The sequence below is a fragment of the Nestor notabilis genome, unplaced genomic scaffold, assembly GCF_000696875.1.
Source record: "Nestor notabilis isolate BGI_N333 unplaced genomic scaffold, ASM69687v1 scaffold6438, whole genome shotgun sequence".
Lineage (NCBI taxonomy): Eukaryota > Metazoa > Chordata > Aves > Psittaciformes > Psittacidae > Nestor > Nestor notabilis.
Window position 1 is genome coordinate 67940 of NW_009941419.1, and position 11811 is coordinate 79750.

General features: G+C 36.1%; 1 protein-coding gene across 1 annotated transcript; it reads right to left on the reverse strand.

The window, feature by feature from the left end:
* Nucleotides 1-3105: 3105 nt before the first annotated feature.
* On the reverse strand, nucleotides 3106-10794 carry LOC104410637 (A disintegrin and metalloproteinase with thrombospondin motifs 6-like; the record flags this gene model as incomplete). Its single annotated transcript, XM_010020868.1, has 3 exons — nucleotides 3106-3759; nucleotides 9224-9380; nucleotides 10618-10794. Coding segments are annotated over 3 exons (444 nt in total), but the record flags the coding sequence as incomplete, so codon positions are not given.
* Between the last annotated feature and the right edge of the window lie 1017 nt (nucleotides 10795-11811).

Here is an 11811-nt window from a genome sequence, read left to right on the forward strand (position 1 = left end):
TTATTTTTATTATTGACTGGCTGTTAATGAAATCATTCCAAGAAGTACAGGATATTTTTGCTGTCATTAATTCTTGATCTATGTTACTGCTTAGGCTAAAATATTATCTAATAATATACATGACTGTTGTTTTGACTTTTTTTTTTCCTTATTTTTCTTATATATGACAAACATCACTGATACCAAGGACAGTATTCTAGCATAATGTATAGATGTTACTTGAAAAAAAAAATCTTATATATATTTTGATGTATCTGATGAAGTGAATGTTAAGCATACAGAATTCTAGTAAGTCAGGGAATAAACAATCGTACCATGGGTATCATTCTTAAAAGCTGCAGTTTTATTTTACTAAATTATCTATGTTAAAAACAAATCTGTGCCTGGTGTGGAATTTCACTGCATCATGTGTTACAATATTTTTGTTTTCATTACAAGCAGAAGAATGCATGTAGAACAAGTGTTAACAAACATGACAATAAATTAGAATATAATTTACAAAAGCAAAAATATAATAAAGTAACAGTGTACCACATTAATACTGAGTATAAAATAATAAGCAACTAATCACAATAATACAAAGGTAATTTCAATCTGTATTATTAAGGATATCTATGTGACATTCACTCCATTACAAAGTTCCTAATGAAATGGACTATTTTTGGGTGAATACACCTTGAGGGGTTAATCTCTAGATTTTTATTTGTTTTAATCTTCTTCAGGTGATAGTATTGCTCAGTGGAACTACTGGCACCAGATAGATTCCTGCATGTCATATTCCATTTGATTATAGGCCTGTTATATTTATAGCCTATACAAATAGCCCTTTTTGTCACTATTTAGGAATATAGTACTATTTATCTTAGATTATATAGTTGGCTACAGTCTCGCAGCAGCAGCGAACTGTGCTGTCAAAACCAGTTATTTTTCTTTGAATTAGGTTTAATTTTCCGGTCTTAGTCTGAAGCGTTGCTTAGTTTGTAAATCCACATACATTCTGCATTTTCTTCCCTTTAACAATACAATTCAATGTTGCTCTAGGGAGTTCTTTAAATTCCAGCCTCAGTGCTGTTATGCTGCAGAGTAAACATCTGACTCCCTAGTGTTCTAGCACCAGTAAGAGAGCAAAATGTGTCTTTGGAAACACTCCTTACAATTTTAATGTCCTAAGTGAGGCAAAAAAAAATAGAAAAGGTTTATTTTGAATACATAGAAAACCCTTTTCTTACTAGATGAAAAGACACATTAGCTGATAAAAAAAATCATGCCCTGGAGAAAACTGGACCCTGATACAAAGAGGCCTCTTGCTTAGGGAATGCTGTAGCAACCCATTTCCCTTTCATCATATTTTTGACCTACCCAGGGCATGCTAGCACCAAGGTGTTTTGTCAAAAGGACATAGCAAGTCAATTCACTTAAAAGAGAAGGACTGCATACTGCCCTATGTGCAACTCCCAAAGATTGGGGGGGTTTATCTACTGGTGTCAGTTTTAACAGGAATTGTTTACATGGTGATGAGAGCAGCAGAGAAGCATATGTGAATACACGCAAGCCAACTGAAAATGAATTCCACTGGTCACAGGCATACGGAACTGGAAATACTGCAAGAGGTAGCAGATGACAGGAATTCGATGGTCATGAATACGTGGGCTGCACAAAATCCCACAGATAGATTGTCAATATGTTGGGGGGTTTCATAGTATGAATCCTGTTAACAGTATCTATTGTTCCATGTTAATTCACATTAGTAAATAGTGTGCAACGCATTTTGCTTATTATTGGTAAAATACACTGGTACGCTTCAAACTCATTGTACTTTGAAATTATTTTTCACGGAAAAGAGTATTATTTTTTTTTTTGAAAGTGCTATTTGAGTTAGAATTTGTAACACATTGTTCACTTAATTTTAATTGCATTACAACAAAGGAGGCATAGTTGGAGACAAAAGCACATTCATCAAGTACCTGTTGCAAAATGCAAGTGTTCAAGTACAATATATTAATATAAACAAGTACCTATTTTCTTATCTCCTTGTTGAGTCTGTTACTGTAAGGTGAAGGGCAAGAAAAGCACAACAATTAACTTTTTTATGGTAGGTTCTTGAATGTGACTTGCCTAAGTAGTTTGGTTTCACATTTAAAAATGGGAAGTGTTTGGCGAATATTAAAAATATGGTCGTATGAAATAAATGGAGTATGGCAGCAGCATAGTTAAGGCATCTAACTACTAACCTAGAGGCATGACTTTGTTCCAGTCTCATGCTGAAAGCTGCCCCTAGCTTTAAATATGGTCCAGCTTTAAATATGTACCTGCCCATTTAGGTGAAGGTAGCTAGACTTCATTTTATCCCCTTTTTTACAGTGTGCTTTACTCCTGACAGTCCAAGAGGCCTCTTGGCTCAAGCACACTTTTGACTTCTCATTTGAACAGAACCTAGATACCTCCATGAGCCATTTAATTCTTTGGTCGTAATCCTTGCCCACTCAGATGTGGTCTCCTGAACTGCACATTCACATATTCTTTCTCATAAACAAATGCCCTTCTGCTATGGTATCAAAGAAGGGACATTCTGGAATCCATTTTAACTTCGAGCTTTGCAAAGGATTGTTGCTGTTTCGTAGCAGGCTTACCTTTTGCACTGGAATTCCCTAGTTTTGGAGAATCCAAAGTAACATGTAAACCAGATCAAGATGCCCACAAAGTTGTTTCTTCTTTGTGGCTGGTGTTGTAAACAGAAGTGAGCTGGAGTAAAAAGTCTAAGTTCTAAGCAACCTGTACGGTAGTAGTGAAGAAGCTGGCAACACAGTCACCACTGTTGGGAGTCTACCTCCTCCATGACACTCAAATATGCTCCCTTTCAGTGGAAATCTCAGCCTCATTTGTACAATCATAAGATGGCTATAAACCTGCAACACAGATTGCATTTCATAGCACACTTGTATTTCATGCACCACTGCAATATTTATTGGACCTCTTAAAACTAAGTCCCTTGTGGTTGTTCTATTTAGTGTAGCTTTATATATGGCCCACAGCAGTGTTCAGGAAATACGGATTACTCCAAAGGGAATTAGGTGGAATGAAGGAAAAATAGCATTTTTTTTTTAAATTTCTGCTCCTTAAATAACATTTCCAAGCTCATTTTATAATTTAAATTGTGGTGCTGTGTCGTGAGATAAAATAGTTAACATTTTTAAGCTATGACTTAATGTTTTTTTTTGATTCTTCTTTACTATCATTGTAGACCAAGTCATAACAGCTACATTTTAAACAGTTTTAAATACAAATGGATTCAGTGTCATTGCTAAGTCCATAATAAAAATTATTTTAATGGTCCAAGGAGGTAAACAGACTATGCGATTTAGTCAAAAGAACACATATGTTCCACAGTAAGCTATTCTATATGTGTTGTGTGGATCTTTCCAATTTGGCATGCCCTCCTTATACTGTGTCCAGCACTTTGGATTAATAAATCCCACTTCACAGAAGTTAAAATAATATTGAAATCCTGTCAGCTGGGGCTGACCAGTGGTTACGTTTTCCACAGGGTAATGCATTAGCAAGGACGTCAATCTCATTCCGCTGTGTGGCTCTCTTCGATGGACACTTCCACAACGATAATAACAAGGCACATTCTTGTGCTTTCTGTGGGTCAGTGTCCTTGGCAGGTCTTGCAGCACATCTGTCTGAAGTATGCTCGACTGCAGAACTTGAACTTCAGCACCAGTGGGCAATATGCCACTTTGTTCACATCTTTGCATTCTAATAATTAAGAGCATTAAAGAGAAACAATCAGAAATTAAAATCAAAGTACAAAGAAAATTCAACATTTAACATGCTTCTCTATCCATCCACCTTGCCCTCTTAATTATGACTCTTTTTAGTCCAGCCTAGTGCATACAATATATTTTAAAAGTCATAAAAATATTTGCAGGGCTTCTCTCTCAGACATTTAAAAGTGTGCCCACTTTGTCTTGGAAGAGTTATCATGTATTGGGATAAATGATCACTTTATACGGTTAGGAAATGTGAGTCATTTCTCTTACAATACTTTTATAGCTTCTTTCTCAGGAGTTATTTTATCCATCCATGAAAGGTTATCCAAAATCCAACACGATTCACACTATTTGGTACCATGCCTCTGCATTCGTAAGAATCCTTGAAACAGAATGTGCATTTCAACTAACAGGGATGTAGAAAACAACAGGTGTTATGAATAAAGGCACCAGCAGAGTGAGTTCAGTGACTGGACTGAATGGTGGGTCATACTATAGGCTTAGTTCCACACATCCACAGTTTCTTTTATGCAGGAGCAAAAGCTATTTTTATGCCTGTAACAGACATGTAAGAGGCTTTCTTTCACAGTTGTGTTTTCCCTATATGCTGGGCTTACTGCCTCAGCAGCCCTTGTTGGCAGGTATCTCTCTCTGGAAGGGAGAACAAGAGCTGTAACACACAGATGAAGAATTTTTTCTTTTCCATCCCCCACAGGTTATTTCTAAAGTGAGTGTGTGTGTGGGGGGGTGTACATCACAGGAGGACTGCTAGAATATGCTGAGGTTCTCCTCTGGCTCAGTTCCCTTTCTGTAGAAAGAAAGCAGGAATAGGGAATGGAATAGTTTGGTCCATGCCCAGTTCTTATTCTGATACAGCTATATCGGAGAGCACACAGGTACACTCAGGTTCTAGATCTCAGATGTTGCTACTGCAGATTTCCTTTGCATTGGAGTGAATATTGTGATATATGCCTGATAGGTGATTTGTAGTTAAAAGCATTTGCACAGTTCCTTCCAGACTGGTATTAAAATAGGACTTTGGCAAGGAGTTCTGCTTCATGTCTAGGAAGATGGAAGAGATGTATACAGAGAAAAAGTAATCCACACAAGTTTGAATTACAAATATTAAGTAATGAGAAGAATGAAATCAGATTAATTTCTCTGAAAATTATTAGTCTCAAAAGAACACTGTAAGTTTTTACTCTTTTAAGGTTGCATTGTAAGGTTGCATCTACTGTGAGGTGTCCCTGTCCATGACAGGGGGGTTGGAACTAGATGATCTTAAGGTTCTTTCCAACCCAAACCATTCTATGCTTCTACAATTCTACGATTTGATACTGTCTTCCTCCTATAATCTTTCCCAAATGTCCCAGGTTCAGCTACAACAGCTATAAAGAAAATGTGAATAAAAAGGAGAAGACCTAGCAGTACTCTGACTGCTATCTTTTTTTTGTATTGATTTGGTATCTGTAAGCGAAGACAAGGCCAGGACGCTGTTGCTCCAAGGCCTGACATAACAACAGTCTTCTACTCTGAGATGTCTGCAAACCAAAAACAGACACACCAAACAGTTAAGAGAAGTAAAAAAGTAAGAGTAAAACAAACACAAGCAGCACATACAATCAATCAGCTACTCCTATTTGTCTTCTTTCTACATACAATCACCTAGTACTTTATTTTTGATCCGGAGCAAGTAATTATGGACAGCGCAGTCATGCCGCAAACATACTGCAGTAGCAAGTTAAGTGCAGATGAGAATTTTTAGTAACCGAACCTAGGAAAGCATTAGAAAGGCTGAACTTCGGGGTCTGTACTGAACAGTACCTCTGTATGGTACCATGCATGCACGGTTTTAACTAGATAAGTAGAGGTCATGAAATGAATTAAACTTTCACTAACAGGGATATAGTGCTTTCACTGTAATTTTTTATTCCATCTACCCAATGTTTTGTGTACTATTTTTCTAAATTCTTAATTCTCAATTTGGAAGTAGCATAGGATGCCAGCAGGAAAGGCACTGGGAATAGCTGGTTGAAACAGACATATTTCTCTATCAGCAACCACACACGGTCACTGTGTCTTACTGAGCTTCAAAAAACTCTTCCCAAAAGAAGTCAAATATCTTCCAGTATATTTCAGGTCTTTGTGTTTGTAAAGACTGGGAATATACGAGAGACAGATGGCGAATTATAAATGACGTGAGGAATAAAAAGATCCACTTGATCTTGATGAGAAGCAAAAAGTTCACTCAACCCCAAAAGTAACCCTCATACACATTGTATTTAGTTAAACACAGGTAAAAGCCACTAATTGCATTTTGCTAAAAGTAGGATTTGAAATTATCGTATTTCCTATTTCTTTACATTATTCTTCCTCTTGACTAAAACTGGACCCTGTTCAGGCAATGCCATTTGGACAGAAGTGAGACAGTACTCTGGAAGTTGCCCACAACTTCTGTTTTAAAAATCAGTTTTGAAACAGATATGGTGGCTGATGAAGTAGCCTATTCTTCATAGGACTGTAGTTGAATGGAAGAGGTTTAGCAGAGCCCATTTTGTTCCTAGTAACTACTGTTAATAAGTTTCAGTAAGCTACATGTATCAAACTCTTCCTTCCTGAACTTTGTTGCTAGATCAGACAGTATTACGATATTAATTACCATGTAACACTAATAAAATCACAGAATGTCACTGTGCCTTTGGCTGAAGAGACTGCAAAGAAATACCACACAAAACATAAAACAAGGAAAACTATAATAACATAAACATAGAATATTTTTTCAGGTGAAATTTCAGATGGCCTTTAGCAGTCTAGATTCACCAGACATATATATACTTAAGAGAATAAAATAATTCTGAATACATTTGAAATCACATGGCACTCGCTGCCTGTAGTTCACTTCCAGCAAATGCAATGTTATCCTCATCAGAGGCAGCCCATCAAAACCCCATTTGCAATATTCTAAATTACCAATGAAGAGTTTAAAGAAAACAAAGACCTAAGTAGATGAAAAATGTGAGAAGATACATCATAACTTTCTTCTATTATTTCTGTATCCCCCAAATTTTACGTAAAAAACCTGTACTGATCCCAGGAAAGTGCTTCCATACTTTAGGAACATGATCATTGTGCAGAAGTTGTTGAAAGGGTTCTATAGGTTGCTAGCACTGAAGCTGGACAAATGAAGGCAATCAGGCAGTGTGCTGGGGTTTGAAACAGAAGAGGAATCCCCTCAGCTAGTCTCACTCTGTTGCTGATGCTGCTTTTTCCCCACAGTAGGGCTCAAAGCACAAGGCAGTGCGAGCAGGTTTTATGTGGACAAAGTCTCCATGTGAGAGCAGGCATGCTCATGCTATGCACATGCACTCCCAAGGTGCAGAACCCTCCCTCTGAGAAACTTGACTCATTCCCTGAAACCCAAATACTGATACACACTTCACATCCCACTGCACCTGAAAAGAGACAGACACAAGTGTACAGGCACAGTATACCCCTCTCACAAGTACATTCACAAGGAAATATCAGAACAGAAATACTTCTTTCTCCGAAAGTATTACCTTTCCAAAAATAGTTGTGCTCTTTTATGATCAGTTAGTTCTTGAAATCTGACAAGCTTTTCATCATTTAAAGTATGCTGCAAAAGACAGCCCTCTGTTTAAAGGCCAACACTTTACTAACACATATGATGTCAGCTCCTTTTGCATCTAGTAAGATTTTAAGGCAGAAAATGTGCAACATATACACATTATTCTGTAAACTGTCTGAGCTTGTTGTATTCAGTATCTAATAGCAGCTCTGAGATACGTATAAATTAGAGCATGAATTTCAGAAATACCTGCAAAAGTATTGACAAAATACCCCGAAGTCAAAATTTTTGTCTAATTTTGGAATAGTATTTCATGGACTGCAGCAAGATTCTTCTGAAAGGATGTAGGTATTTTTAAGTGTTAAATTAACTTTGAGATTACATTTATTTTTGAGCTATTTGAGTCACTTAATCTTGAAACTAAGAGGAGACTGGGACTAAATCATGCCCACTTGTAGGTACTTTATTACCACCCTGACTTTGGGAAAAGTCAACATCTGTGTTTGGAAATAAAGTATCATTTAGCCTTTGAGCTCTAAAGGGCAGACTGTTTTCTAGATTCATAATCTTCAGGTAAAGATACTTGAGAGCACTGAACATAAAAAATAAGAATTACAATAACCAATAATAACCAAGGAAAATTCTATTATGAAGGGGTTTTGACAACCACAACATGGGATTATAAGCCTCTATTTAAAATTAAAACTTCCAAGCCATAAATTACGGTGCTCATACACTGAATCATTAATGTACTTCTGGGATGATTTTAGTATGATCCCATTTTATCACAGACACCTTCATTTGACAGAATTTTATGACAACTTTCAATCTCTGGTGTGGACCTGAACAGATACAGTAGATACTGAAGGAACACCAAATCCAGGTAGACTGTAGCATAAATTAGCCTTTTTATTTTTTTTTTTAAATTTAAAATCAAAGTATTTGTTCTCCATAAATAGATTACTAAACTCCAGTGTAATTGGGGCACCTGTGTAAAAGATACTCCATTATATACTGTGCAGAGATTTGTTATGTTAAAAGGTGCAGTGTTAGTGACACTGTGGTCAAGTACTCACTATTTAGAAAATAACTGTTTCAAAAGAACTATTACTTTTGTGCAATCTCTCTTGGGTTTTGGAGATAAGTGTTTAGCAATTTTTAATTTCTTTTACCCTTCCACGCAAAATGAAATGTACTCATCTGGGGAGAAACTATTCTAAATTTTCACAATCAACGAGGAAACTTTTTACTGCCTACCACTCCAATTCTACTTCAAAGACAGCATTTCCTAAAAGGTTGGTTTCAACAACATATGATACTGAGCCTTTCATAAACATTAGTAAACTTATATTGACATGATTATCTAATATATCATCTAGCAAAAATATGTTATGATGAAGCTACTTAGTAGTCTAATTAAATAAGACTATTATGTAAAAGATATTATTTCAAATGGGCATTACAAATCCGAGAAATTAAAAGTTAATTAGGAGAAGCCAATGAAAAAATTGAAGTAGATTCACATGAACAGGCTTGTAGCACTGTGTGGCATTAAATCTGTGGTCTCAGTCTTTCAATGAACATGTAATCAGTTATTTTTGCCACTACATTGTTATGTTAACCACTGATGGAAAAGGTAGAACGTCAGTGGATGAGAATTATATCATGCTGCCCCTACTATAATGGACTTTTCTACTGAACCAATAAAGAACCTGTATTACCATATTCACCTTAGAACTACAACGATTAATTAGAAAATAACTGTAAAAATTCTTTCACAGTCTGAAAGATGATGTCATGTAGTCTTTTACTAATAAATTAATGCAGTAATACTGACCATGTCACTTTAAGATGGCAAACTTACCTTCTGTGTTGGAAATGGGAGCACTGTCACATTTACTTTCACACTGCTGCATAGATGGAGGTCTAAGTGTTTCTGAACACTCGCTGGAAGCTTGTCCGGTGTATGAGAGGCACTGCACTGTTCTCATCTGTTGCCCAAGACCACACTGTGCAGAACACTAGAAATAAGAAAGATAGAAAGTAGAAAAAAAACCCTTGGATCCAATTTTTAAATATAAAACAAGGTAACAGAAAAGCAATCAGGAACAGTACACATGAACAAATTTTAAAGAAGACAGGCATCTGAAGATAATTAGTTCATAAAGAAAATATTTTCATAAAATAGTTTAGCACTTGTCTGTCAAGGTAAACAAACCACACAGCAATGCTGGCTCCCTGCACAGTTCAGAGCAGGGGTATAAGAATATAATTTGCACTATTTCATGAACCATGTCTCAGTGTAAGCTCATATTTTTCAAGCGAGAAATAATGACTTTAGAATACAGAAGAAAAAAGGAGAATGAGAATTTGAATCTGCTAGAGGACCTTTTTTAAGGAAAAGGGAAACAATCTTCCAAAAAAAAAAATCCCCAACTTCACTGTTCTTAAACATTTTTTAATTTCAAGAACTAAACAGTGATTTTAGTTCAACATCAATGTAAGATAAATGCACATCTCAACAACTTCCGTCAAAGAAAAGATTAGGCTGTAATACCACAAATGATTGTCCCTGCTTAGTTAAGCTAAAGTGGTTTATTTTCATGAGTGGCAAATTACTCTCTAAACTTAGGAACTGAAACATCCTGTTTTAAAAACAGGACGTTGATCTTAACTGAGATCCAGAACATAAAGAAAGACGGAAACTCAGTATATTACATTTAAAATACTGCATCATGGCAGAACTATTCAGCCTGTCCTGTAACAACTTAGCTAGCCCTGTCTGGTAATTCAGTGTATTTTACATAAAATTATATAAATCTCAAAGGGGTTTTGGCAGATAGATATATATATATATATATATGTTACTAAAAGAAGAATTGGCTTTGTATCTCTATTATGTTTCTCAAGAAATTTACATGTGTTTTAAAAATACTAAACCTTGCAACATTGTTGCATCCCAAAATCCCCTTTCCAAAAAAACTGTAATAGGACTGTTTTTCACAAAATGCATACAGAAACTCATCCAGTAGAAACTACATTGCTGTCAGCAAACCCTTTATAGTTCAGGAGACAACTATGATTCAGAATTACATTTCAATCTGAGACAAAGACGGAAGAAGCTTTTGTTTCAGTTATGGGAACCATCTCTTACCTATTTCCAGCCATGTCTTATTCTTAGAAGGATATCCTTACCTTTATCCGTATTCTTCTAATGTGTAGAATAACAGCAATATATATTTATATGAAGTATCTCACCTGTCCCCAGTCTCCAGTAACCCAGCGAGGAGGAGGACATCGGCCTAAACTACAGCGGATGCGGACTGGTGGCTTGCTTTCTTCTTGGCACTGCGCGGCTGGAAAAGTTTTTAGAAGATCACTGCTTTTGCACAGAACAATTCGGTGTTTGAATCCTGGGCCACACTTTGGTGTGCACTGAAAAGATATTGCCATAAATAACGAAAATCTCAGTACAAAGCCAGTAAAAGCGTCAGAAATGTTATTATAGAAATCAGGAGAATATATTTATGGTCTTATAATCAAAGTATACTTACAGTTTTACCAAGACTATAATATTTTTAAATGCTTAAAAACAAAAACAAGCTGAGTGATGATCACTTTATCAAGTTTTTGTAAGTTTTAATTTAATAAAAGTAGATTTACTGCTTAGGGTATGGTGTTACCACTTACTTTTATATATAAGAGCTTTTAGGTTAGGTTTAATAAAAGCACTTTGCTGAAAAGCAGAATGGTCTGCCACAGGTAGCGCTACTGTGAAACAAACTTGAGTGGGCATTTCAGAAATTAAAAGTAGAACTCTCTGTCCACCTCACATACAGACTGCTGAGCTACAACAAACACATTTTTCCTGAATCAACAAGAGGAAGATCAATGCTTTACTGGACTTCATAGGAACCAGACTGTTCAGATAGAAATACTGTACCCTCTCCTACAATGCATGCTTTTCTCTCCTTTCCTATTTAAATATAAATTCTGTTTTCACACAGTTCTTGTTTTTCCTCCTTTTATCACCCCTCTGCTCATTTTAACAGCAAGTAGCTAATAAAACATTAATTTGAAAAAAGCCAGTCGAAGGACCTCTACTTTTCCTCCTCTTCATATTGGTTACCCTCCCTTTCTCCTTCCTTTTTACTACTGACAGTTAATTGTCATTTACATTAGCACAACTGCAGAATGGGGAAGAGACAAGCACTAACAAAATTAATACCCAAGACCTTCTTCAAATCAGTCCCTCTAACAGCTGACCAGGAGATCTAGACATACAGTTTTAGAATTTCCAATTCACGTGTTAACCTTTACCCCACAAGTATATCTGCAGTATTTGGACCAGAATTGGTTTTTGATAGCATAAACCTTACATACAGATTATGCTAAACTGTCAAGAGTGGAACTACCTTTCATATGGATAAGGAGCTGCTGAGGAAACTTAGA